Below are 26,722 nucleotides of genomic sequence, written 5' to 3' on the forward strand. Positions count from 1 at the left end.
CTGTCTGGACTTTGCTAACATATTCCAGCAAGATTTCTCCCCACACCTGATGGAGAAATTTCTGACGAAGGATTTCCTGGAGTAACACAATTCCAAGCGCCAAATATCTTGTAGGCCTATATTCCTCCCTGCTGTGACAGCGATGGGCCAGAAGAAAAATTCGCGCAGTCAGGCAAAAAAAGGTAAGCATCTTCTGTCATCCTGCTCAGATTGATGCAGCGTCACACTGTAGCGGCTGTAGCCGTAGCCCATACGGCGGCGGGCCTGGGCAACTTTATCTCTCTGGATCAATTATCAGTAAAAGTGGAATATCAGATGTTGTCTTAAGTGATAAAGGAGTAAAAGAATGAAAGGAGAAAACGGTCTCATATTTCGTTTGTAGAGGACGCAGCAGCAGCAGTAGCCTAGGTAGGTAGTAGCCTACTACTGCTATGTTTGTAAACCCACACTCCACACAAAGACTTGGAAGTTACCCTGCAGGAATGTTAGACATTGTTTCATTGCATCTTCACTGACAGCTGCACGTCTGTTGCTAACTATTTCGTAGTGTTTCCCACAGACGAGAAAAGAATATAGGCTAGGAGAAGATCATGAATCAAACGTGACATATCCTATAAAATGTTAACATCCTAGTCTGGATAGTGATGACAAGGCACGATTGAAACCAAAGCTCAAATGAGTATTACTGCAGGGTAAAGTTTTGTAGCTTCCTCCAGGCGAAACAGAGTTCGTGCGTGCGTGCGCCATAGTGCATGTGCATAGTCAGACATTTGAAAGGAGAAGTCTTGACCACAACCACCGGACGCTGGGGTCAAGTGATCGTTGTGGCCGTAATAAAGACAGTGCTGAAGGCATGTGACATGGACTGTCTGGGAATATATCTGTTGTAGCGGATTCTTTTTATCAGGGTTTTATAGGATAGCCTATGTGACTGCATCTGTCTCCTCTTTTGGCCCTAAGGTTTAGTTGGTTCTAGCTATTCAGACATGATGTGCTCTATCATTGTGCTGAATGTGCTCATCCATTGTTTTACCAAGTCTACAACAATGTGCAGAATCTGTTTACAGCCTGATTGAAACAGGGAGGGAGACAGGCGTTTTGGTTTATGGCTAGTGGATGATGTCACTGTTAATTCATGGCACTTAAGGATTCCTAGGAATCCAGTATTAACCCTTTTGGGTTAAAACATGTCTTTGATTACTAACTAAAGTACCCATAGAGACATTCACCCATCTTTATTTCATCTCTGTGCAGCATTGCAACATTTGGCAGCATTACAGTTGAATCCCCATTTAAATCTCTCCCCAACACATTTTGTTTCTGTTTGGATGTTCACCAAAATCTGTTTGCCATATTCAGTCCCAACTCAGAGCAGTAAGCCAGGAGTGGGATTTAAAACTCTCCAATGTCTCTTACCAGTGCTTAGTTACTTCCACAAATTACACCACTCCCCATAAGTGTTACACATAGCATTCATAGATTGTAAAAATAGGAGTTCCTTCTGTTGTTTTTGTAGTATAGGACTATTTATATGATTGGATTGGGTAGATTGGTAGGGCTCCTTGGTTATGAAAAATAACCTTTTTACTTGTATTTATCTGTATTAGATAGATAGATAGATAGATAGATAGATAGATAGATAGATAGATAGATACTTTATTGATCCCCAATAAAAAAATCAAGATTATTATGATAAATAGGTTCTACTGCACACAGTAATGATTAGTGGTGTAGTGCCACTTAAAGAAAATCGGCTGGATTATGTCATGTTTTGTGAATTATGTGTGAATGTGATGCAGTAGTATTCATCATTCAGGCATCAACCCAAACTGAGTTGTTTGAGTGTTTATTTCAGAACGGCAAGATATGGTAAATAAGCTTGGCTACATTTCATATGGCCTTCAGCTAGAGTTGTTACTCTAGTGTGTGACAGTCTCAAAAGTGATAGGCTAGTTGGTAGGTGCAACTTTGAGAAGGGGCCTTAGACTTTGCCATAAACCAATCAGAAACCCGAGGTCAGGGATTGGGTTATGACAATGTTTGTCAAATTCAAAAACCCTTGTTGACAAGTGGAAGGATGAGGGAATGTCTTGAAGTAAGCACAAAGTGGATCTCTGAGTCGTTGCAGTGGTGAGCAGATGTTTTAGGATGTGTTTGATTGATGACTTCATTGAACTTTCTTGTATTATTTAGTGATATATTAGTTCCACCCCCCTTTCTATGGACATGCGTAATCATCACATATTTCTGTGTCGTGTGAGTACACACTTTTACAGATTTACGGATTACGTTTTACAGGTGATGAAGCATGAGTTAGTGTCTTGTAAGTATGTGTGATGGGGAACTAAAAGCATGCTTAAATGTGTGTGTGTGTGTGCCTTGTGACATGACAGTAAACTGTGTGTGTGAGTGTGACAGAGACTCCAAAGTGTCCTCTCCATATGAGGGCCAGTCTAGAGCGTATGCTCACGGCAGCACTAAAAATACTCTGAGCTCTGTGTATCGGGTTCCAGCTGAGTTAGCGGGCGAACTCTGCTGAGTTGGAGCAGAAGTCCTCACAGTTTTCTTTTGCCGATCTCCAAACCTGTGGGAATGGCAGAAACCATCGCAGACGGAAACACAATGGTGGAAGACACAGGTAGAGTAAGGACTGGATGAGAGAGCCATGCAGAAGTGTTGTGTCCGCACTGGCACGTCCATTGGCCCACATGTGGGTGAAAGATGGGCTGAGGCGCCATAACAGAAACAAACGGACATATCAGATTTAGTGACTGACTGGTTTTATTGTTTTGGCGAAGTGTCAGCTCACGATGAGAGAGGTGTAAATGATGTGACTGTGCATGTTTCAGTGTGCTAATGAGGATAGGGGTGCAGAGATACTTGTCCATTGTGCTCGTAGGTTAGTGCCTTTTGACAATGGATCATGTAGTTTGAGCAGCAGACACAGCTGTTCTATTCCTCCTTTCTCCCCGTGTCTCTGTCCTGGTCTTTCTGTGTTGCATGCTCTATATTTGTAGAGATATAAATAGTCTATTTGGCAGAAAGCTTAGTGTCTGTTGAAGAGGAAAACAATTTCATGCAGGACTGAAAAAGAAGGCTTTTTCTGAAAATATTATAAATATATTATCTCTGTTAATTATTTGTTGTGAATCAGACTGACCACAAAACAATGGCCAATGTGGCGAGATGGTTGTCATAGATTACGATAGATAGTTGGATTATGGCTGCTCTGTCCTCTTCATTCCAAAGTTGTGTGTCTATGAACATCTTTACTGTAACATTTGTTTGTCATATAACATCAAATCAAATTGGATGAGCTCAATTGTTTTCATGACCTTGGCATTCACATACGACACTCATGAAAATATTCTGTAGACAAGACCTCTTTGTTGTGTTTTGTAGGCCCTTTGTCATTGCTAGACAGACAAATAAATGCACATTTGTTTGTATGTATATTGCTCCTAAGCGACCTTGAGGGTTCTGCTTCAGCCATCTGATACCCCTGTTATATTTTAACCCTGTGTTCTTTACCCTCTACCCACAATGCAATTGCCCATTCATTCTCTGGATACCTGCAGACACATTTGCCGTAACGTTTAACCATATTGAAATGGCCAATGACGCATTACTGTCAGTCATACAAACGTGCTCACCCAGTTGTGCAGAGTAAAAGGGAGTTCTTAACAGCTTTTACAAACGAGTACCCGTATGTGGTCAGAAATACAGGAAGCAGCATATTGGGGCTGATTATGAGGATGTGATCTTATCAGCTATACAGACCTGCTGTGATTTGGATTTTTGTTTCCACAAATGCCCTACATTAGAAGATGTTTTTAGACAAAGGGGTCCTTCTGTGTTAAATCAGATAAGGTTGTTGCTGCACCGTGAAACCATGTGTATATCATAAATGGATCCCAAAACCGAGGCCTGTAAAATACTTCTGTTCAAATCTTCTGTTTTCATATTTTTTCAGCCCTTGACATTACTTGACAGCCTGAAAAACACATTATCTGGGAAGCAATGTTTGGGCATTAATATCTTTAAAAGTGTTTTTCCTGGCCTTCCCAAACTCTATAGGCTGGAAAACAAACATGTTCTCAGTATGGCTGAATGCATATGTTTTCTGAATGTGCATTGATTTCCCTAGACTTGGGGTAAAGTGCACAAAGGTATTATAAACCTATTTTGTACACATTTGGTGTCAATCATTATTCTTTCTGTAAATACAATATTTTATAATGTTGTGCCAATATTTGACTTCTCCACATATAATGGGCACAAAGATATTAAGGATAAAATAGGTCATTTTCAAAAGTCTAAAATACGTGGGGTAGCTAGTGGGAATTTGAAAGTCGATGTGGAAGTAGCTCAATGAATTAACATTGTAGATAATCAGATAATCAGGAGCAAGATGGGTAATTCCTCAGAAGCAAGAATACTACCCCACATGCCCCACTGCCATTTATCCTCTGAAAATGACTAAAAAATGCATTTTTCCTGCAAATTCATTTTTCCTTGTCAATGATGTGGATACCTCAGACATTCACACAATATAAGTATTGTAGTTGCAGACAAAATACCGATTGATACCAAAAATGAATTTATAATACCCTCAATATAACTTTTTTTTGCACTTTGTTCTGAACCTATAGCCTTATAAAAATCAATGGGAATGCAGAACAAACTTTTAATGGTCCGGTGACTCCGGTCATACTGAGAATATGTTAGCCTTCCCAAACTTTGTAGGATGGAAGACGAAGAATGATACATTTTAAGATATTAATGTTGCAAGATGAGGCCATTTTGGAGTGTAGAGCCATTTAAGAAAAAATAACATTGGAATTGAACAAACCTAACCCTAGGAACAAACAATTTTTACATGTGTTAAGTTTTGAGACCTAAACATTATTAAAACAAACTTTGAGCAAAATCTGAGATGGTACAGCAACCATTTTCTTGGGTTCTGTCTGATTTGACCTGGAATAATCCACCGACGACATTTCCTTCATTCTGTAAATATTTTCCTCATTCTTTAAATGTCATCCATCCTGTTCAGTCTCAGTGCCATTTCAAAGGTCTGCCAAAGTAGATTTCTTTAAGAACATGTTTACCTGACAGCACTTTTACAGCACAGTGCCAATGGCAACTGTAATGGAAGAGGACCCTGTGTCTCGGTGGCTCATTGTCTTATGACTGTGGTTTTGCCTGTCTGTCTGTTTATGTCTATCCACAGAGGCTCCCTCTCCTCCTCCTCCCCCAGTGGCTGTCAGTAAGAATGGGAGGAAAGCAGAGGGGAATTCCATCTTCAGCTGGATCTTTGTCTTGGCCCTTCTGGGAGCCTGGACCGCAGTTGGAGTGGTGTGGTTTGACATTGTCGACTATGACACTGTTGTAGGTATGTCTGTTTTAATGGTCATCTGACCAGATCCTATCTGAACACAATCTGTTTGCTCATTTGCTGGGGTAAATCTAGTGTGAAGAAAATGAACAGTGTCCTTTCTTTAGAGCTTGTTTCAGTTTCCAAAAGAGATACTGCAGGATGATGGTGATGAGATTTTGAGGGATTTTCAGCTCTATATTTAGATGTTATTCAGGCAAGGAGACCCCATTCGTCCATACGCTTAAAATAACTTACTGGACTGGCTTACTTTAGTACCTGACATACATTGCTCATTTAACTAAGACACCAAACCTGTACATATACAGAGAATTAAAATGTATTCCGCGTTATTGTGTGCTGGACACCATATATCACCTAGGGCCCTATTTTCGCAACACAAAACCCGGCACAAAACATATTATTATCCTGACGCAAAATGTATTCCTATCATACACTTGAGTTATTCGCCATGCCCTTCTCTTTTATTACACAATGCGCTCAGGGGTGTGGCAATTAACGACCTAAGGTGTAGTCTTGGCGCATTATCTAAAAATCGCTATCTTACACTATCTAAAAAGCATTACGCCACTGACCGAGAAAAAAACTGGTCAATAGCGAAAGGCGCATATGAAGCACAACTGAAGACGCACTGTCACGAGATGTAAGCAGCAAGTCCTCTGCCGGATACATGTCCTTAGGTTTTTTATTCAGTCATTCGAACATTATTGGGGTAAGTGTTAAGTGTAATTAACTGTAACTAAGTTAAGTAAGTTAGAGTTCAAATAGACGAGCGCAGTTGCGTGTAGGGGAGACCGGGGCTGGTTGGAACAGGGGCAGGTTGAAACACTGTTAATATCCAGGCTACTAGAGGGAGCTGCAACAAAATTCCAACACTAAACTGACGGCCTTATTGAGTAGCGTAAACTCACGTATGTAACTGGTCTCCAGGTCATTAACCCTTTAGGTGAGAACAACTTTTTAATTTTGTAGTGTCAAAACTTAGAATATGCACCTCCCACTAAATACATCCTAGAAGGGTAATAGTTAGGGATATAAAAAAAATATTGATTATAATTGATTGCTAGGGGACTCATCTATAATTTAAAATTAAAATGATATTAGCAGGCTAACAGCATTTGTGCAAAAAAGTTTGACCTAATGTGGGCGGGGCAGGTTGGCACACTGATTTTGGGGTTGGTTGGCACATACATTCCCTATGGCTATTTTGTGACAAATCTATAAACTTTGTATTTTATGCATAAAAACATCATCAATCTTTATTTTAACATTGTTATTGTAATAACTGAACATAGTTTTACATTTGGAAGCATTTCAGACATTTTTAAACATTTGAAGTTAAAAAAAATCGGTAGGGACCAAATTGGTCTTGACGGTGGGCCCTACTGAAGAAAAACACACAGGAAAGACATCAGCAAAGCCCTACAGGCAGTGATATAGATGAGCACTTCAAACAAAACCAAAAGGAGTACTGCAAAGGACTATAACATATGTGTTCCAACCAACCCTGACTACGTGTGCCAACCAACCCCGTGCATGGGGCAGGTTGGCACACGTGCACAACACCACTTTAATCATATATAACTCAAAACAAGGGATCATTTGTTAAGCTTTCAGTTAATCACAATTTGACCATTTCAACGCATTGTAAGACGGCGAAATATAACCGAGAGTGAAAAGTGTTCCAACCAGCTCCGGTCTCCCCTACTCTGCTAGGTTTTAGTAAAGCATGGTTTAATGCAACATCTGTTCCATACGGTCTCGCATGCAAACAGATTCCTTCAAATGCGCCGTTGACTATCAAAATATCGATGCACTCTTTGAAGTTGCGCTGCTTGCAATTAAAGGGAATGACCGATGTCATTTTCATTGGTTTAAAGGATGTTACGCCCAAAACACACCCATGACTGATTAAGAAACATAAGACCAATCTTTTTGCGCCAGGCGCTGACGTTTGATAACAAAATCACCCCCAATGTGGCCTGGACAAACCCAGAAATTTGTTTAAGCTATTCGCTAGTGACCATGCGTTTTAGATCGCCAAAATATAGCCCCTAATCTTTTTCCATATAAGTGATGTACATAATTTCCTCTCCTTTCGTAGGCACACTGGTCCCTTATGATATTGATGGAGATGGTCACCTTGGTTTGGAGGATGCCAAAGTGCTACTTGGTTAGTAATCTTTCTTTTGTTCTTTCTCTTTCTTTCTTTCTTTCTTTATTTCATTCTTTCTTTCTTTCCCACATTCTGCTTTGTCTTTCATCTTTGACTTTTAATTCATCCCTTCTTTCACAAATACAATGATGGGTGTTTTGTAGCTCCCTTAGATGTGCACAGGTACAAGGTACTGCCATCCTGTTAATGTGCCATCTGTGATTGAGAAGACATCACACAAGGCTTTTCATTACTTATGCCATGCTAACTGCTATGCTGCCTATCCTTAACATGTTGCTTAAGTGTTTGACCCAAGAGCAGCAAGGATAATCTTAGCCATTCATCAGTCTATGTCATGTTGTTTAAACTTCTACATTTCTTCTCATATCTTTAAAGTAGAGCATCCCTGTTGCTCTTTTAGCTTGTTTGCTCCCATGTCCAGCACCAACCTCCTTCATTGTCCTTTCCTGTCTGTCTTTCCCATGTGTTGTCTCTCCCCTGGCTCTCCTTGCTCTTGCTACCTTGTCCTCTCTTCTCTATTTTCCCCCTTTTTACTTTTCCTCTGTGCTTGTAGGCTTGACCAAAGATGGCCCTTTTGGCGATGCTTTAGCAGAGGATGGCTTATTGCACAGCCTGTTTCTATTTCTCTCTGATGTAAACACTGATGTACCCAAAGAGAAAAGTGAAGATGGAGAGAGAGTGGCGAAGGAGGGTGTGGGTATGTCAGGAATTTCCAGGGGTTGGATATTGATAAGCAAGGAGAGATCTTAAGATCCACAAACTGAGGTGCTTTGGATCAACACAGGAAATCTTGGGTTGCCTTGCTCCATGTGTGGCTTTTGTGGAACCCCCCAATATCTCAGATTACAAACATGGTTGGCAAAATTGGAAAAACATGACCGTGTGTAGATAGATACAGTAGATACTTTATTGATCCCCAAGGGGAAACTACCTAGTAGTACTGATGTGGTTCTGTCTATTTTATTTATACTGTATCTATTTATCTATCTATAGAATTAATGAGCTCCCATCTCTTGGGCTGGTATTCAGATAGATAGATAGATAGATAGATCGATAGATAGATACTTTATTGATCCCCAGGGAAATTCAAGAAGGCAAGGCAAGAACAATCAAGAGGCAGGCAGGCAAGAACAATCAAGAACAAGTGCCCAAAGTATCTAGACAACTGCACAGAGTGAAATGTTATGAGTTTTTACAAAAATCTGTGCTATAGATATTTAAGGAGATTTTTCTGGTTTCATTCAGCACAGTAGTCTATAGTCTTCCAAGATTGCTGTCCTTAATATACCAGTATAATAAAGCAAGTTCTACACTCCTTCCTGAGTAAGTTTGCATTTCACAGTCTCAAAGCGTTATTTCTTAAATTTAAATGTTTGAATATGATATTAATCATTTTCAGTATAGTACTATTACTATTAGTCTTTTGCTCAGGCACATGAGCCAAAGTGTCCTGTTTGTCCATTGCAGCTATGTCTATTAAAGATGGTGAGATCTCACTGAACTTCCCACAGATGTTGAGCAAATGTTTATAATGCGTACATTTTCAAAATCTAAACCACATTTTCAGATGTCAAGGCCACCGTAAACTGAGGTGATTACACTAATCCATGGGCTTAATGATTATCACACGCCTATTACCCTAGACAGGCAAAGCAAACAGCCCTTTAATTAAAGGTTATATATTTTCCCTGTATTTTCACTGTAAAAATGGTTCCTACTGTCCACCCCTTTTCTTAGTCTGTAGTTACAACCTAAGTGGGACAAAAAGGCTATAACTTTCTGACAGGCGGACATCGCCAACACCTGCTTACAACCCATTATCCACAACATAACTTTCCCCAGAGCAGATCAAATTGGTAATTTACAATTAACCCTGTAAAAAAGAGTTGAGAAAATGGGAGTTAATTAATTTTACTCTGTAATGCAGGGCTTCAGTTCTGTTCATGCTGTTCATTTATTTTATTTGTCTTCCAAACTCAAAATGACAGACAAGAAAAAGACAATCGATGTGGCAATTCCCAAAAAAGAAAAGACAGTGAGGCTGAAAGGTATTTTTGTATTTGTCCGTCAAGCTCCTCGTAGTTGGTTCATATTTTTGTTTGATGTGTTGTATTCTTGCATGGGACTGCAGAGAGACTTAATTTGTGTGGTGAAAGACATGTCAATTTTCTCCACGGCTAGTGATGCTGAGGCTATGGCGGGTGATGCCATAATAGGCTGTTAACATGATGGAGGGTATAGTCAACCTACCATCAACTTGCTACCTTGAGTCTTTGGAATCAGACTGATCTGGTTGCATTGCATTGCAGCAGTGATGAAATTCTCAGAGCATGGTGGCCTATTAAGAGGGCTGTTGTTGAGAGCATAGACTGTATACAGTCTATGGTTGAGAGTAGTTCCTTGACTGATCCAGTATACCAACAAATTAAACGCAAATAGTTCATAATGAGTAAACAGAGGTCACATGCATGTTTGCTTGTACATTATTGTGTGAATTTCTGAGTGTATGTGTGTGTGCTTGTACTGTATGTGTGTATGTGTGCATGCATTTGATTAACTTTTTTGACTTGTTGTTTTTATATTCTACTATCTTTACAAAATAGCATCACCTGACAATGTTGTAGGGACCCCAGGTCTTAAGAAAGAGAAGAAATCAAAACTGAAAGGTATTTTCACCTGTTGTCAGTCCCCTTTGTTTGGGGTTTCATTGTTCCCACTTATGATATTTCAGCTTGGCATAAGAGTGGCATGTGTGGTCAGCTTATGTCTAATTAGATATGGCTGTAGCGATCTTTAAACATGTTGTGACAGATTCACTGTTATTTTTTTCCATATTAAGAAGATATTGCTGTGGAATCTAAAGAGGTGGTCGACCCTGAAGGTATTTCCTAGTCTTCCCCTTAACGTGACTTTGGTCTTTAAACTGAATAAAACCTTAAGCATGGTCTTTTCAGGATGGAATGTAAATCCGATATACTGTCCTCACGTTGTTTGCACTTCAAACAACACTGTGTCTTGCATTTCATTTGTGGCTGTGAAATGCTGAGTATCAGGAAATGTCCTTTCTTAAATTCAAACAGACTTCAATATTAGCAAGGTAATTAAGCAGATCTTGATCATTGTCATTTCCTAGGAACTTTTACAGAATTGCCCTTCCTGGTGAATGAGGTCTGATTGAATTTGATGTCGATTGTAATGTGTGCTTTTGGAGTGTTTTCCCAAAGGGGTCTGTGTTGCGATGCATGCTGTAAGTTGGCAGAGAACTGTCAGTGAATCTCAGTTCTGAGCAGTCTTTGGACTCTGACTGTATCAGACTCTTGCTGTAAAACATTTATAGATTTTGTAGTTATACAATAATGCTGGCTTACTGAGTGTGACTGAGAGTGATTACAATTTTTTCTGTCTGTGATTTATTTCTTTTTTTGGTGGAAAAATATTCAAATGATCTCAATTGTCTGAAGAATATTGTCTTGATGTGCATCGCTGAGGCTTCTTAGGAATAATCTTATGTATTTAATTCAAAGAGATTGGCTTATTACTGGCTTAAACACAGTGCAGCAGAGGATGCTCCTGTCATCCCTGTGGCACATGCCACAGTATAGAAAAAAACAAGAGAAGGTTAAAAATGTCCTCATAAATTAATGAATGAATAAGATAAGATGTGTAAAGATGATAGATTATTGACTTGGATGTCTCCTCCGACTGAGCACCAGCAATTAGGCCTACAGCATATCTGTATAAAACATTACACAGGATTTTCACAGAGTGCAATACATTTCTTCAGGTTTGATAAGTCAGAATGTTTACATTTTTGAGGACACACTGAGGAAATTCCTGCCCATTTACACCTTATTGCATTTCTGTAAAATGGATGATGGGACTGTTGTACAGAAATAGTATTAATGAGCCATTGTTTCATCCTTCACAGATGAAAATCTCAGTTTACAGGCTGTCGAAACAAAAGGTAGTAGTTGTATTGAATGTGACTTGGTTTTTAATCTGCATGGATTTGCAACAGAATTGTGAGCGTTGATGAGGAACCCTCACTGTTTCTCTGCCCATATTTCCAAGTGTGTGCTATTGTGTTGAACTTTTGATTTTTAGCTTTGAGCATGTAGCTTGTGTGTCTAACCTAGTTAGCTTACAATTATAATGATGGTGATAATTGTAATATTTGGTCATTGCCTACAAGCATGGCCCTAATGAATAAAATGCTTTCCCTAATAAGGAATTCTGATATGATATGGCCTCTGGTTGGTAGCTAGTGTTTTGCATTGATTGTTAGGAAGTGTGAAGTGTTTAGTGAAGGCATGTTCTCAGAGTTGATTTGGACACTTTTATTTCTGAGTCATATTTAGTTTTTATTTTAGCTGTAGCCATTTCCTTTTAGAGCATGCCATGTATGCAGTAAAGAAGCTATTGAGTTGGAGTGCTGCCTGGAACGATAAGTCTTTGTTGTTGAGATGGTGCTCTTAGGTTGAGGGCTTGATCAATTGTATAAATAAGAAGATACCTATAGGCACTCATCAAGTGAAAAAAAGTATAAATGCCTTTATTTCATGGGCAGAATAATATTAAAAAACACTTTGACGTGTTTCGGCTCAAAAGCTCAAAAAACATCAATATGAGTGGGTGAACAGGTGTGAGACATTAGATCATCAATAAACTTTTTTCACTTGATGAGTGCCTAGGTATCTTTTTATTTTTACACATGCCAAGTTCAAGTTCAAGTAAGTTGATAGCTGTGAAATCAGTCTTTCCTTGTTCTCAGAACGCTTGAACAAAAATCTTGGACGTAAACTAAAGTCGGCACTCAAGGAACAGCTGAGGATAATTCATGAGAAGATTGAAGCAAAAAAGATTGCTAAGATGGCACTGGCTGAAGTGCGCACTATACTGGCCCAAGAGGAAGAGGAAAGGCAGGCAGTTCGAGCCTTGGAGCTGAAGAGACAGGAAGCTGCTCAGAGAGAGAAGGAAGAGGCAGAAGCCAAGCTTCAAGAGGAAAAGGAGAGGAAGGAAAAAGAGGAACGAGAGAAGGAAGCAAAGAGAGTGGAAGAGATCAGAATAAAAGAGGAAGCAGAGAAGGAAAAAGCAGAAAGGAGTAGGGTAGCCAAGGAAGAAGCAGAAAGAGAGAGGGCTGAAAAAGAAAGACAAGAAAAAGAGAAGGCTGAGAAGGAAAAGTTAGAAAGGGAAAGGCTTGCTAAGGAGAAGGCAGATAAAGAGAGAGCAGAGAATGAAAGGTTAGCAAAACAAAAAGAGGAAAAGGAAAGAGCGGAGAAACAAAGAGTAGCTAAAGAGAGAGCAGAGAAAGAAAACCTAGCCAAAGAGAAAGCCGAGAAAGAGAGACTGGCTAAAGAACAAGCAGAGAAAGAAAGGCTTGTTAAAGAAAAAGCAGAGAAAGAGAGAATAGCCAAAGAGAAAGCCGAGAAAGAGAGGCTAGCAAAGGAGAGAGCTGAAAAAGAACAGCTAGCCAAAGAGCAAGCAGAGAAAGAGAGGTTAGCCAAGGAGCAAGCAGAGAAAGAGAGACTGGCTAAAGAACAAGCAGAGAAAGAAAGGCTTGTTAAAGAAAAAGCAGAGAAAGAACGACTTGCTAAGGAGCTGGTAGAGAAAGAGAAGCTAGCTAAGGAGAAAGCTGAAAGGGTGCTGCTAGCTAAAGAGCCGGCAGAGAAAGAAAGGCTAGCCAAAGAGAAAGCTGAGAAAGAGAGACTAGCTAAAGAGCAGGCAGAGAAAGAACGACTTGCTAAGGAGCAGGCAGAGAAAGAGAAGCTAGCTAAGGAGCAAGCAGAGAAAGAACGACTTGCTAAGGAGAAGGCAGAGAAAGAAAGGCTAGCCAAAGAGAGAGTAGAGAAAGAACGACTTGCAAAGGAGCAGGCAGAGAAAGAACGACTTGCTAAGGAGAAGGCAGAGAAAGAAAGGCTAGCCAAAGAGAGAGTAGAGAAAGAACGACTTGCAAAGGAGCAGGCAGAGAAAGAGAAGCTAGCTAAGGAGAAAGCTGAAAAGGAACGGCTAGCTAAAGAGCAAGCAGAGAAAGAAAGGCTAGTCAAAGAGAAAGCTGAGAAAGAGAGACTAGCTAAAGAGCAGGAGGAGAAAGAACGCCTTGCTAAGGAGAAGGCAGAGAAAGAAAGGCTAGCTAGGGACCAAGCAGAGAAAGAACGCCTTGCTAAGGAGAAGGCAGAGAAAGAAAAACTGGCGAAAGAGCGAGCAGAGAAAGAAAGGCTAGTTAAGGAGAAGGAAAAACAAGCCAAGGAGCAGGCAGAGAAAGAGGGACGTGAGAAAGACAAGGCAGACAAAGACAAGACAGAGATGACTACAAAAGAAAAGAAGGAAAAAGAAAAGTCAGAAAAGGTTGACACAGAAAAGGAGAAAAAAGGCAAACTTGACAGAAATAAGGATAAGGATAACGAAGGAGGTGGAAACAGGGAAAAAAGTGCAAAGGAAGAGAGGATTTCTGTACGGGATCTCCTCAAGTCATCCAAGAAGTCTGGAAACAAAAAATAGCCCTGTACCTGGGAGAACTGTGAATCTATCAGTCTGAAATAAAAGCAGACTTAAGTGAAATTGAGCGTTGAATTGGGCCAAGGGTCATGCCTTCAAACCTGACAATGGCATAGTCAAATGCTGTGATTCAGAGATCAGCGCTGACTCTTCAACTGTTCTTTTCTCAGAAGGTTTTTATTTTGGTAGTACAGTGCCAATGGGAAGTAATCCTTTACCTTCTCTTTTCTGTCCTTCACTCTTCTTGTAAAAAATCCCATCTATATCTACACATCGCATTTTTCTCATGTAACATTCTATAATTTTTCTTCAACCCTAAGTGCGTACAAGAAGTTGGTACCATGGACCCATCAACCTTGAATGACTATCAAAATGATAAGAATTTTGTTGCGATATTAACATGAGCTTGACATTGTGACCATCCATTTATCTATTGACGTGATGGTGCATTAGTCTGGAAGCTGTATTTCATCAATTGTCTCATTACTTACTGACATATTTGCGGAATCAAATGTAGTTTAATTGACCATATGGGTTTGAATGAAAAAGCATTTTTGAAGAAGTTAACATGCCCATTTGTTATTGTTGGTGGCCAGCTACCTGGTTAACAGCTGTTATCTAATTTAAATTGAAATGTGAGCATTTGCTCTTTTACAGCTCAAGTCAACTGAATATTATTTTTCTCCATTACCTGAGATATGTTAATTAGGTTTAGTGGTTAGTGTGCATCTGCTGTGTGTATTGACTAGTATTTTGCTAGTAAGGTCATTTCTGCAGCATTATATCTGCATATAATAAGGTTATTTGGAATTGTAAGAGTGTTGTTGTCTCTGCAAACAGGTGAACCCTATTTTTGTAGAAAAAACAATTGAGTGTTTTTTCACTGCAATATTGTACAATGTACAAGAAGTTAGACAGCTGTAAAATATTTGGTTATGACTTAAATAGGCAACATATGCCCAAAAAGATCTGTCAACGTTTCGTTTTTTTTGTTCATTTTTCCTTCCTTTTTGATAAATGATAACTGAATTTATGTTGAGCTCTTCTGTGTATCCAGAGGACTATTCCCTGGCCATAGGAAATCCCTTTGTAATTAAAGAATAATGACATGAAAGATGTCAATCTAGTGAGTGTTTGTGTTGATATGATGATGTGTTATGGTGATTAATGACTTATCTCAGGGCATCCTATGTTGCAAAACATTACAGACAAGATTTATTTTGCTTGCAATGCAGAAGGGCAAATATCCTACTCAAGTTCCTCTGATGCCACATGAACAGACACTATAATGCATTCATAGAAACAACACCATGCTTTTGATGAAATCAACTAAATTGATTCTTTATTAATGTGAAGGTACATAATAGCAGTTATTGTAGTTCTTGCACCATGTAAAAATAACATACAGGTTATAGGTCTTTATCCACAACTCAAATCAGATGAATCATTATAGGACAGAACACCAGGCATGTGGTATAAACAGGAAAGGAATCATTGTTCTTATACAACACCTTGTATTCTCAGACTATGGTGAAAAATTATGAAAATGGAGGAAACAGTTAGCCTGACATGGCCAAACTCAATTCTATTCAGCCTGGTACTGCACCATTAGGATGTGATTATGGGGCATGTTTCAACCTTTGCACACAAGTGGATCGACCAAACCGTTCAGAGTAACAAAATATGTAAATCCTGTTTTTAGTAATTGTGCTGTCAATATCTTGTGTAACAGATGTGATGGCGAAATCTCTAGCTTCCCCAGCGACAGCCTTTTTGTTGTAAACAAAATCAACCAAAGCATGCTCAGGTGACTGATATGAATGAATAGGCACTGTTGTTCATCTGTCAATCATCATATAAAGCCCACCCTCAGACGATCTGATTGGTGCTCACAGCTCTCTATGGGGCATAGAGGCTTCTCAATGGAGCAAGTCCAGACCGAATTTCCCAACCTCAAATTTTGTGGTTGTTCGGTCTAGCTTTCAGGCTAAGGAACAGTTTGAGGAGACTATAAACACAGCCTGGGAGACTTATGACTTGAATTGTATGAAACAATCATTATTTATTTTCACTGATTACTGATTACCGGTTTGCAAATGGAGACTACAGTAACCTTGCTGTCCCACTCATTACATGACATATGATAATAAAACATTACTTAAAATATGAAAATCCCTTGAAGTGTGCCGTTTTTGCAGATTATATAATACCTCAGATTTCAGTTTTAAGATTATAATATACCTAATTGATTATAAAGTGTAATTATTTTGATATGGTATTGACATTTATACTTCATGGTACCAAATCGGCAGGTCTACTTGAGATTGCCTAACCGCTCAGGAAGGTATAGTCTGTAGTTGTTGGTATTGGAGTCAAAGTTAGTATAGAAAAGTAATGTGCCATTCAAAGTGATGGTGCTTGCTCTTCATCTCGAAAACATTACTGTGATAACAACATTACAGAAAGTACACTGATTAGTTTCGTAAGAAACCTTTTATTGAGATTGAGATCTATTTTTAAAATGATCCATTTGTGCTTCAGCAATTTCTTTCCCCTTCATTCTCTATCCCCTTACATGCCTTCATGTTCACTCTCTGTCTGCCTCTTTCTCTCTGTATGTGTCTTGTATCTGACAATAAAGAAATGTGTGTGACATTGTATGTAGATTGTGCTTTTTGCTTTTAATTACACCACACTCACAATAATCATCCATAAACAGGTTTGAAAGAGAAGCCAGTTGCCAGAGAAACACCTCCACATACACCAGTAACAGGTAATGATATATTTTTGTCCCCAGACCAGTAGTTTTTATATGGGTATTGGAGTCATATGGGCACACCAGTTTCACCTGACATTTGCCAGCATGAAAGACAATATAGGCCTACAGTAAATCTAAAAGAAAGGAGGTAGTGGTAGCGTAGTGGCTAAAGAGCTGGGCTAGCATGTAGTAGCCTGAAAAGTTGTGGGCTCTATTCCTGGCTTCCAAAATTGTGCCCTTTAGCAAGGCATTACACACAAGCAATGACAAAAGAGAAAAAAATATGTTTTGACACACCTATTTAGGAGTCCGGAACTAGGGCCATCATCTAGATTCGCAACGAGATGAGCTGCGACTAGACTATGGTAACGTTAAATGCTTCGCGATGGCTTGCAACAGCTAGCAACGACGTGCACCATTTAATTCACACCGCTGCAACTCCTTCTGCGATGGTTTCGTCTGGACGCGGATCTTTGGTGTTAATTGGGTGTTATGTTTTTGATGTGTTCTATTACTTTACAATATAATCCCTAAACACTAAATGGGAGAAGTTCTTACACATGGGACCTTTAACCCCAAGTTTCTCCGGGGACAATGGCCCTTGACATATTTAAGTCGCTTCCCAGATAACAATTACTCATTGAATCTATGTTAAATCAACATTATTTTGTCAATGTTAAATCATTGAATCAACATCGCACTTTAACATTGATTCTATAACATTTTGCACCCTCTATTAATATTGAAGCAATGTTGAAATTCCAACTACAGATCAACGGAATTCCAATTAAAATGAATATTGAAACAACGTTGAAATTACAACCAAACTAAAGATCAATGCGATTTCAATGGTATTTCAATTGATATTAAACCTCAGTAAACCACTATTAATCTGGAAAAATATTGGGAAATTCATATCCTGCTTTATCTACAGCCAGGACAAATTTGACTAGGCCTAGGTATTTCTGGTTTAGGCTACACAATCGTGCATAAATAACCATTGACAACTTGTTATCAGTTTGAAAATCAAGTCCATTTATTCACTCTTCTTCATTTAGAAATTCACGTGTGTTGTGCTTCCCTGCCATCCATTCAGTATAGCATCCATAGACCACCCGGTTCAGTCAGCCCTCCTCCACCATCCAGTAGCACAGTGAAGCAGCAACAGAAACAGAAGAAAAAGAGATAGACAGTGTTAGATAAATATGTTCAACTGAAACTGAAGGCTACTTATAAGTCAAAATGCCAGGCTGAAGATAGTGTTAGAATAATTCAGTTTCGCAAGCAGGGTGAGGTCATTGAACATGCCGTGTTTGCTTGCAGCACCAGCCATTCGGGAAGCTCTGTTCGTCCGAACAATTTTGCTGCCCAATGAACGGTTAATGATAGCAGATAGTCAGATATGACTTAAAGTTAACTTATATCAGTATTGCTAAAGTTAGCCTATTAAACTCACAAAAATATGATCACGCAGAGTTACATAAATGTAGCTAAATCTCCACGTTAACCAGCAGCACATCTTCAGCCTATAATTTTGACAGTAGCCTAGAAGCTAACGTTACCGGTACTTCATATTTTATTTATCATGATTCATTAGAATAATAAACTGTAACATACTGACAACTAAGGTAGGCCCTACTTATAAATCAGACTGCCGAGTAACGTTAACCTAACATTATGATGAACTGCCATAGTGCTAACATAAGTTAACCTAAAACATTAATTTGACATCAGCACGTAAAGTTAGCTAGCCTAACGTTAGTTGACCCAAGCATTTGAATGAGTTAGTAAGTTAGACAGTACGATGTACATAGACTGTAAACATGACCGAATTTAATGTAGTACACTTTTACAATAAAACATTATCGTTTGATAAATAAATGCTTGCTTACCATTAAGGAGGAGTGGTGAACTTGACAAGCTGAACACCCCAGTTGGTCTGACTGAACTGTTGCCTGAAAGTGATCTCCCGCCGGACAGTTCAAACGTCGTCACGCGGTCAACTATAAATCCACTACTTTTCAATCACCACGTTAAGATTTCCCAGCCAACCATAAATCCATGACTTTTCAATATCTTTTAGTGAACTATGCATCGATCCTCTATCGATTATGGCAACATAAGCTATAAACCGATGTTGTTTCGATATCTCTCTTATCGATATTCATGCACTGTCAGGTTTTTGTCAGGATTGTAATGCTGATTCAATGTCTATTTACCATTGAGATTTCAATCTCAACCAAAATGATGATTTGGATGGAAAATCAACAGCATATCAATGTCACCTTGCTATCTGGGTTTGGATAGAATCATCTGCTAAATGAATAAAAATGGAAAAATTTAACTATACAATTAGTGTCTGGAGACTGCGTGCTTCATATTTTGCTATTAGCATATTGTGTCGTTTCAGTCTTTAAGTTATAAGCATCCAACAAAATAGTTTTACTATTATCCCACCAAAAGCACCCCTTTTCGTGAAGCAGCGTACTATACAAACTAATTTGTGAGATATCCATCTCTTACTTATCATTCAGACACATCAGATGAACAGGATGTTAGGTCTGATTTACGGAGAGAAGCAGAACCTACTGTGGCTAAATCTGAATTTGTCAATACTGCATCATCAGAACAAGGTATAATATTAAATAATCAGCTACCATCATCCTCAATGTGCAATTAATGATTAGTGTTAAGGATATTGTAAGTAGCTTTGGTACATTAGTCCCCTGCATGTGTTCAATGCTTGTTTATCTGGGTATGTTTTCTTTTGATAGATTCATTCAACGTTGATTCCACTGGTAAGAAATACACATCATTGTTGCATTATACATAGACAGGTATTTACATGACACACGAACAGCCATCAAAGTGTTTTTCTTGTCATTACACAGCTGCTGATGCTGGCCTCTCTCGTTTGGAGCAGGAATTTACACCATTTGGTATGCAGATATTCTCCTAACAGCAGCACAATTAGGCATCATTTTATGTTGTGATTTCTTCATTTTGTTATGACTTTTTTCCATGGTCCTGAGATGATAAGTTGTTTTGTTGTCTCCCTTCAGATCCCATAGAGGCCAATTTTGATAGTTTCCTTCAAGGTCAGTATACAGTATCAAGGACTGCAGAGGGAATTCTTCCATAATTATTGTAATCCAAACTATTTCAAGACAAAAGCTACAGCCTCACTGTATATTGTCATTTAATTCTCTGTTTTTGTTGCTCTTTCAGAAGAAAACCCGGACACCATTGACACCACTGGAGGTAAATGCAGAGAATACTTTTTGATAGACAGTCCCAGATGTGGTCATGTAATAATCTTATTCTGCATAACATTTCGTATTTCTAATACTAAATACCAACACCTTAGTATCCATTAAGAGAGGTTACTTTTTGCTTAATTTTATGAAAGAGCCTACATATTTCTTCACATTTGCTTGTTGGTTCCTGTTTGTGTTCAGACATTTTGAAGTGTTCAGTGTAAGTCTTGTTTTGTCACAGAGCTGGTGGTGGAGTACCTACCAGAGGAGACAGAAGGTCAGTGCTTGTGGATTGTATGTCTCATCTTGGGTGTGACTGGTGTTTAGTACTGTGGCTATTGTTGACCCCTTTGTGAGGGAGGACTAGATTTCTGCCTGGAGGTTGTCTCACCGCTGATTCTCTTCTAATGTAGGACAGAGTGATACAACTGTGCTGTACAGTGAACAATTTGCCAGTCAGCAAACAGGTGAAGCAGGTCTGCATAAGAACACACACACACACACACACACACACACACACACACACACACACACACACACACACACACACACACACACCAATTCCTTAAAAGAACAAAATTATGAAGCTATTGATATTACCATAAATTTCCCGACTATTGACCAAGGTTTATACATTGATTTTGCAAAATTTCTTCAGCTTTGAGGTTAATACACAGGAGCAGGCTATACATGGGAATGCAAATTATTTTCTTCATGCGTCTTTGTGATTGAAGCACAATCTGATTCTGATTCTTTGGGCTGTTGGGCACTGCGGAAAAGCAAAGAAATAACATTTGCTTTGTAACCAATGATTTTACCTTGTTGAGCTTCCAGTAGGGATGGGCATCGTTAAGAAATTATCGATATCGACGCTATTGTCGAGTCTTAATATCTGTGCGATTCCTTATCAATTCCCATATCGATTCCTGTACCATTTGCTGAACACTTATAGGATGGCTTTGAGAGTTGTTGGCTCTGAATGTCTAATTTAAAGTGGTTTTAGAGAATGAATACCAAGTCTGCTATATCAATACAGAAGTTGAATGCTTTAAAATTTCTAAAAAAGTAAACATTTCTAAAACAAAGCTTTGTACTGGAATTGTTAGTGGAATCGTTAATGCGTGGATGTGTACGATTCCTATGGATTGGAACGTTTGGATCCGGTTCCTAACCGATACCTGGAACCGATTCCCAAGCCAGCTTCCAGTATACCGAGAATTGAATTTGGTATGGAAGAGGGCATTTTAACTCTGCCTTCCTCGCTGATCTCACCACCGATAGACCCCAGAGCACCAGATTCTACTCAGGACATGGAGGGCGCCAACCCAGAACCAACAGCAGAATCTGCTGCCGAGGTCACCCAGGACTCCACGCCAGTACTGCCAGAGACCACTGCACAATCTGCACAGCAGTCGCCACAAGACACCACTCAGTCAAACACAGCTGAGGAAACACCCACAGAGGTAACAGGTATGAGCATGGAAATCTCACATCTCTGGACACCCTCCGTCAAGTTTGTCTTTTGTTGTAAAAGTGTAAGTTAAGTGAAATGACTGACATGTGTACGCAGGACAAATTCGTTTTATATCCATCCATATATTTTCTCCATAGGTAAAAAGAAGAAGCCCAAGATGTTCAACAAATTTGACAAAACTATTAAATCAGAGATAGACACAGCAGAGAAATTACGCAAGAAGGTACAAGCTCTGCAGTAGTCATTTCTGTTGTGACGTGGTTTTACATTTCATTGTCTACATTTCATTGTCTACTTGCTGCTATGTTGTGTATTTCTCAGAGCATTAACATTGGTTGTGTCTTTGTGTGTCTGTGTGTGTTTGTTCTTATATCTGTGTAGGGTAAAGCAGAGGAAGCCTTAAGAGCTTTTGAAGGTCTTGTGCAAAAATACCCTCACAGTCCCAGGAGTCGGTATGGTAAAGCACAGGTGAAATACTCTGCACATGCTGCAAATCTTACAGTCTCCATTAACACAGGATTCCTTCCCATATTTCTGTTATCTGTTACTGTTGTGTAGGTGATGAGATATAGGGACTTATTATTTTGTGTGTGTATGTGTGTTGTGTGTGTGTGTGTGCACACGTGCATGCATGTGTAGTCAGAGGATGACGTGGCTGAAAAGTTGCGCAGTAATGACATGCTGCTAAAGGCGGTGAACTCCTACAAAGAGGCTGCAGAACTCCCAGATGCCCCTGTGGCACTTATCAAAGCTGCACTCAAAAGAAGGGCAGACAGACAACAGTTCCTAGGTACACACACATACACACTCACTCCACTCACCTAACTCACTCACTCCACTCACTCACTCACTCACTCACTAACTCACTCCACTCACTCTCAAGTAATGGTTTGTCTGTCATTGTAGGCCGAATGCGTGGGTCCTTGGCTACTCTGCAGTTACTCGTCCAGACCTTCCCAGATGACATTGCTCTACAAAATGACCTGGGAGTGGCCTATTTGTTGATAGGCGATAACAAGGCGGCCAAGAAAGTGTATGAAGAGGTGAGAAAAATTAAACTTGTAATCTGGGACAGGTTTATATGTGATCATCATCTAGAGCCTTTCATGAAAGCGCCATAGTCCTTGACCACAATTCCTTACGTCCTGTTCAATTATCATCATCTCATCTCATCATTAATCATGATGAGATAAATGATAGTAAGTAACAGATGGTTAGGATTTAGATCTACAGACATTATACTACTGTATCTCTATGTCTCTTTACTTTCCAGGTTTTGGTCAAGGCACCAAGTGATGGATTTGCAAAGGTGCATTACGGCTTCATCCTCAAATCAGAGAACAAGATAGCAGAGAGCATCCCTTATCTGAGGGTATGAAATGGGGCATTCATACATACTTTTGTTCTGATACACTCAAATAGTAAAAGATACCACACACATGCAGCTCCACATCCACACTCATTCAGAGCGTCCATGTGGGCGTGTTCACTTTGGCCCACAGGAAGGTCTGGAGTCTGAAGCAGCAGGAACTGATGACGGGAGGTTCTACTTCCACCTGGGAGACGCTCTGCAGAGAGTCGGAGACCAGAGTGTGAGTATGAGGGCCAAAAAACAAGTAACATTGAAACATTGTGTGGGTGTGTGCATGCAGTATGTTTGAGGTAGATGTGTAAGGAATATGTGTATGTAGATGTGTAATGTATATGTGCGTGCATGCGTGTGTGTGTGTGTGTTTGTACGGCAGGCTTATGAATGGTATGAGCGGGGGCACAAGCGAGGTCACTTTGCCTCTGTGTGGCAGCGCTCTCTATATAATGTCAATGGACTGCGAGCCCAGCCCTGGTGGACAGCAAAGGAGACTGGATACACCGACCTGGTGAAGGTAAATTAGGGTGCAATTGATGTAAGCGCACAGAACGATTATAAATGTGCATTTGTTTAAATGTTCTATGTTGGATCTGAGTTATGTGGCACTCTGCCCATGATTGCTACAATGACACACTAGCACCTATTGTGGCAGAGTGTTATTATGACAGAGGATGGGTAAGGGCTAGCTGGTTAGCATGCTAACTTTTAGTGATCTTGTAGCAGCACAGAGCACAGGTGTTAAACATGGTTATTTCCTCTCATTCTGTTGCTAGTTTCTAGTTCATTTTTAGATGTGTTAAACTAACATTTTTACACAGGAAGATATTGAAACTTTTCTGTTGCGGTAGGAATGCATTTTTGCTGAAATAATAATAATAATAATAATAATAATAATAATAATAATAATAATACTTTTATTATTTTATTTCATTTTATTGTTTTATTTTCCACCAAATAAAAAAAGGTGAAAAAAATGAAGGTTAGAGGAAATTATCATAAATACAAGAGTGAAATGATCATAAATGCTGTAACCTTTGAATTAAATAATGGGAAAAGGTAACAGAAAAGTGTAGAATAAATAATAAGCTGATGAAAATGGTAAAATAGATAAAAGAAAAGGGTAAAATGAATAAAACTTAAAAAAAGTTGTCAAATTGATGGAAAAATAGCTCTAATTTGTAACATATGCCTTCAACATTGCAAACATTAAAGTCTTTTTATTAATAACTTTTTATTTTATTTATTTTATGATAGTTGCATGTGTTATAAAACAATGAACAAATACTAGTGTACAGTAGATGTGTGTGCTTGTGCACTTTTTAGACATTGGAGCGTAACTGGATTACCATCAGGGATGAGGCTTTGTCTGTGATGAACGCCAGCAGTGGCCTCTTTGTAGCTGAGGATGAGAACCTGAGAGAGAAGGGGGACTGGGGTCAGTTCACTCTGTGGCAGCAAGGTAACATACATTGACACACACAGACGCAGTTATAACATCACCATTGAATGTACTAACACAGTACAGAGATATATTCATGTCTGCCCCATCTTGCCCTTTCTCTCAGGACGTAAGGTTGCCTCTTCCTGTCGCAGTGTTCCAAAAACCTGTGCCCTGTTGGACCGCTACCCAGAGGCCACAAGCTGTAAAAGAGGCCAGGTGAGTTAAGAGCACGTGTCAGAAGCAGCACACATCATAACATCAAGCGGCCTTCTCCTCTATCTTTCACCATCACTCATTTTCAACAAAGCAGTTCGATTATTTGTTCTTCTTTCTTGCACCCCCCCCCCCCCCACTCCCAACCAACCCAAACACACACACACACACCTCCCCTGGCAGATCAAATTCTCAGTGATGCAGCCCGGCACCCATGTCTGGCCTCACACTGGGCCCACCAACTGCCGACTGCGGATGCACCTGGGCCTGGTCATCCCCCGAGACGGCTGCAGGATCCGCTGCACCGACCACACCAGGTCAGCGAGGGTATACAGACATGCATGCAGACAACCAAAGCATAGCGGCACAACCATAAAAGGCACATTGGGCGCTGCTTTGTATAATGTGCAATGTGCCAGGCAGTGCGTTCATACAGATGCAAACAGTTACAGGTCAAAATCATTTTGCCAATTTAATGTCATTCGCATGATCTTGCACTCAAACATGGTAACTTTAACACCATTTCCGAAAAACATGAACTACAAACTTGAAGTTTGAAGTAAACCTCCATCATGTTCCTCCAAAAGTTAAAAAGTGCCACTAATTACTCAATTGATTTATGCTTGATTACGCCCTGTGGCATGTCCGTAATAAGCAAATATTGGTATCACCATCAGTTCACAATGCTTGGTTTCCACAGCATGGATGTCTATTCGTAGTACACCTTGTAGTTTCAAATTAAAACCCTGAGAGTAACGTGTGTTCAGGCATGTAATAAATGTAATGTTAAGTAAAGCAGTCTGAATGTACTGGATGACTACATTGATGACATTTTGTATGACATTTGTTACAGGGGCTGGGAGGAGGGCAAGGTCCTCATCTTTGATGACTCTTTTGAACATGAAGTGTGGCAGGACGCGGACAGCTACCGGCTTATCTTCATCGTGGACGTGTGGCACCCAGAGCTCAGCCAGACGCAAAGACAGACACTATCCCCCATATAGAGGTCAAAAGGTCACACCAAGGCTCTCGCTCCCCACCACAGGGTTCAGCCACACAAATGGACTCGCTCACCATCTTTTCCGACACATCTGAGCCAGATTATAAATATATATGCGGACATCATTTTAGAACTTCTGAGGGGAACTAAAGCTGTAGTGCTCTCTAATGTGAGCAATCTTCCCTTTACCCCAATGCCTGTGGTACTGATATGAATGTAAATAATATATCTATAAGCTTAATGAAGAACAATGGAGCTGCACCTCTTCAGGGGTTCAGCTAAATGTCAGCTGAAAACACTAAATTCCCATTAGGGTGTCATGGTTAGAGGATAGGAATACAATATAGAACTTTGCTGAAGTTCAACATCTGAATATATTAGGCTGAGAAAAAAAGTTTTCAGAGGCTATATTTGTTATCAGTGATTAGATCATTGGAATATGTATGTTTTCTGAATTCTAAAGTTGTCCCGATGTTACTGAGAGTGTACATGATTTTTTTTTTAACAAAAACAAATGCTACTTCTGAAGGTCCTATTTCCATGTTATGATGTGAGTGTTCTATGCACTTTGTGTCTATTTTGTGTGGTTGATGTGTGTCTCTGTTGGTGCCTTAGCTGAACTGTTGTGTGTGTGTGTGTGTGTGTGTGTGTGTGTGTGTTATTTGAAGGATGGTAAAATGCCAAATACCATTGTGTCAGTCCTCACTGTATCATGTGTGCCTGAATTCTAAGGTGAGTTACATGAACATTTAGAAACAAGCTCTGGGGTTGAAACAGACAAGCCATTTGATGCAACAGAATGCCCACAGGAATATTTCTGAATGCTCCATAGAACATATCATGTGTGCAGTAATGAGCACCTCAATGACCGAACCAATTGCTGCTTTCCAACCCATTTAGGAGCCCTCCTGCATTCCCACTCCCTGTAGTCACTGGGCACAAACTGACTCATTTTTTAACTGGTCACTTAATTTATCCCCATTTTAGTTTGAGAAAAAACATGCTTCATCGATATATTGACTGGTAAAAAAACCAAGTTATTATTTTACATGTCTGTCCACCATAGTGTGCATTCTACTTTCATTTGTCTCAATATGTCACATTCTGGCTCATTAAAATAATAGTTTGCCATTTTTCAACC

At 39.6% G+C, this 26,722-nt stretch overlaps 1 protein-coding gene across 5 annotated transcripts; it reads left to right on the plus strand.

Annotated features, from left to right (window-relative positions):
* Positions 1-26,720, plus strand: unm_hu7910 (un-named hu7910). Of its 5 annotated transcripts, none has more exons than XM_076290471.1 (23): positions 1-182; positions 5,234-5,395; positions 7,503-7,571; positions 16,789-16,842; positions 19,362-19,460; positions 19,602-19,625; positions 19,719-19,766; positions 19,890-19,925; positions 20,056-20,088; positions 20,326-20,361; positions 20,498-20,560; positions 21,366-21,554; positions 21,696-21,781; positions 21,940-22,026; positions 22,198-22,348; positions 22,465-22,601; positions 22,832-22,930; positions 23,061-23,150; positions 23,304-23,441; positions 24,251-24,386; positions 24,493-24,584; positions 24,765-24,898; positions 25,435-26,720. In XM_076290471.1, exons 1-23 carry the CDS (start codon positions 143-145, stop codon positions 25,583-25,585), a joined length of 2,154 nt encoding a protein of 717 aa, XP_076146586.1. In that variant the 5' UTR covers positions 1-142; the 3' UTR covers positions 25,586-26,720. The 5 variants fall into 5 exon arrangements, with proteins under 5 accessions (XP_076146586.1, XP_076146587.1, XP_076146588.1 ...); XM_076290472.1 differs by having other exon boundaries at positions 20,498-20,551; XM_076290473.1 differs by lacking the exon at positions 20,498-20,560.
* Positions 26,721-26,722: the final 2 nt, after the last annotated feature.

This window comes from Alosa pseudoharengus, unplaced genomic scaffold, assembly GCF_046254945.1.
Source record: "Alosa pseudoharengus isolate Yale_2024_CS ecotype anadromous, Long Island Sound unplaced genomic scaffold, YU_APseudo_1.1 YU_APseudo_1.1_scf_18, whole genome shotgun sequence".
NCBI classification, from domain to species: Eukaryota; Metazoa; Chordata; class Actinopteri; order Clupeiformes; family Clupeidae; genus Alosa; species Alosa pseudoharengus.

Bases quoted from the DNA above. Each gene is read 5' to 3' on its own strand.
- unm_hu7910 (XM_076290470.1), top strand. From the start codon at position 143: ATGGGCCAGAAGAAAAATTCGCGCAGTCAGGCAAAAAAAG. The intron at 10,241-10,413 runs GTATTTTCACCT...TTCCATATTAAG, and splicing joins GAAGAAATCAAAACTGAAAG to AAGATATTGCTGTGGAATCT. The intron at 10,456-11,502 runs GTATTTCCTAGT...CATCCTTCACAG, and splicing joins AGAGGTGGTCGACCCTGAAG to ATGAAAATCTCAGTTTACAG.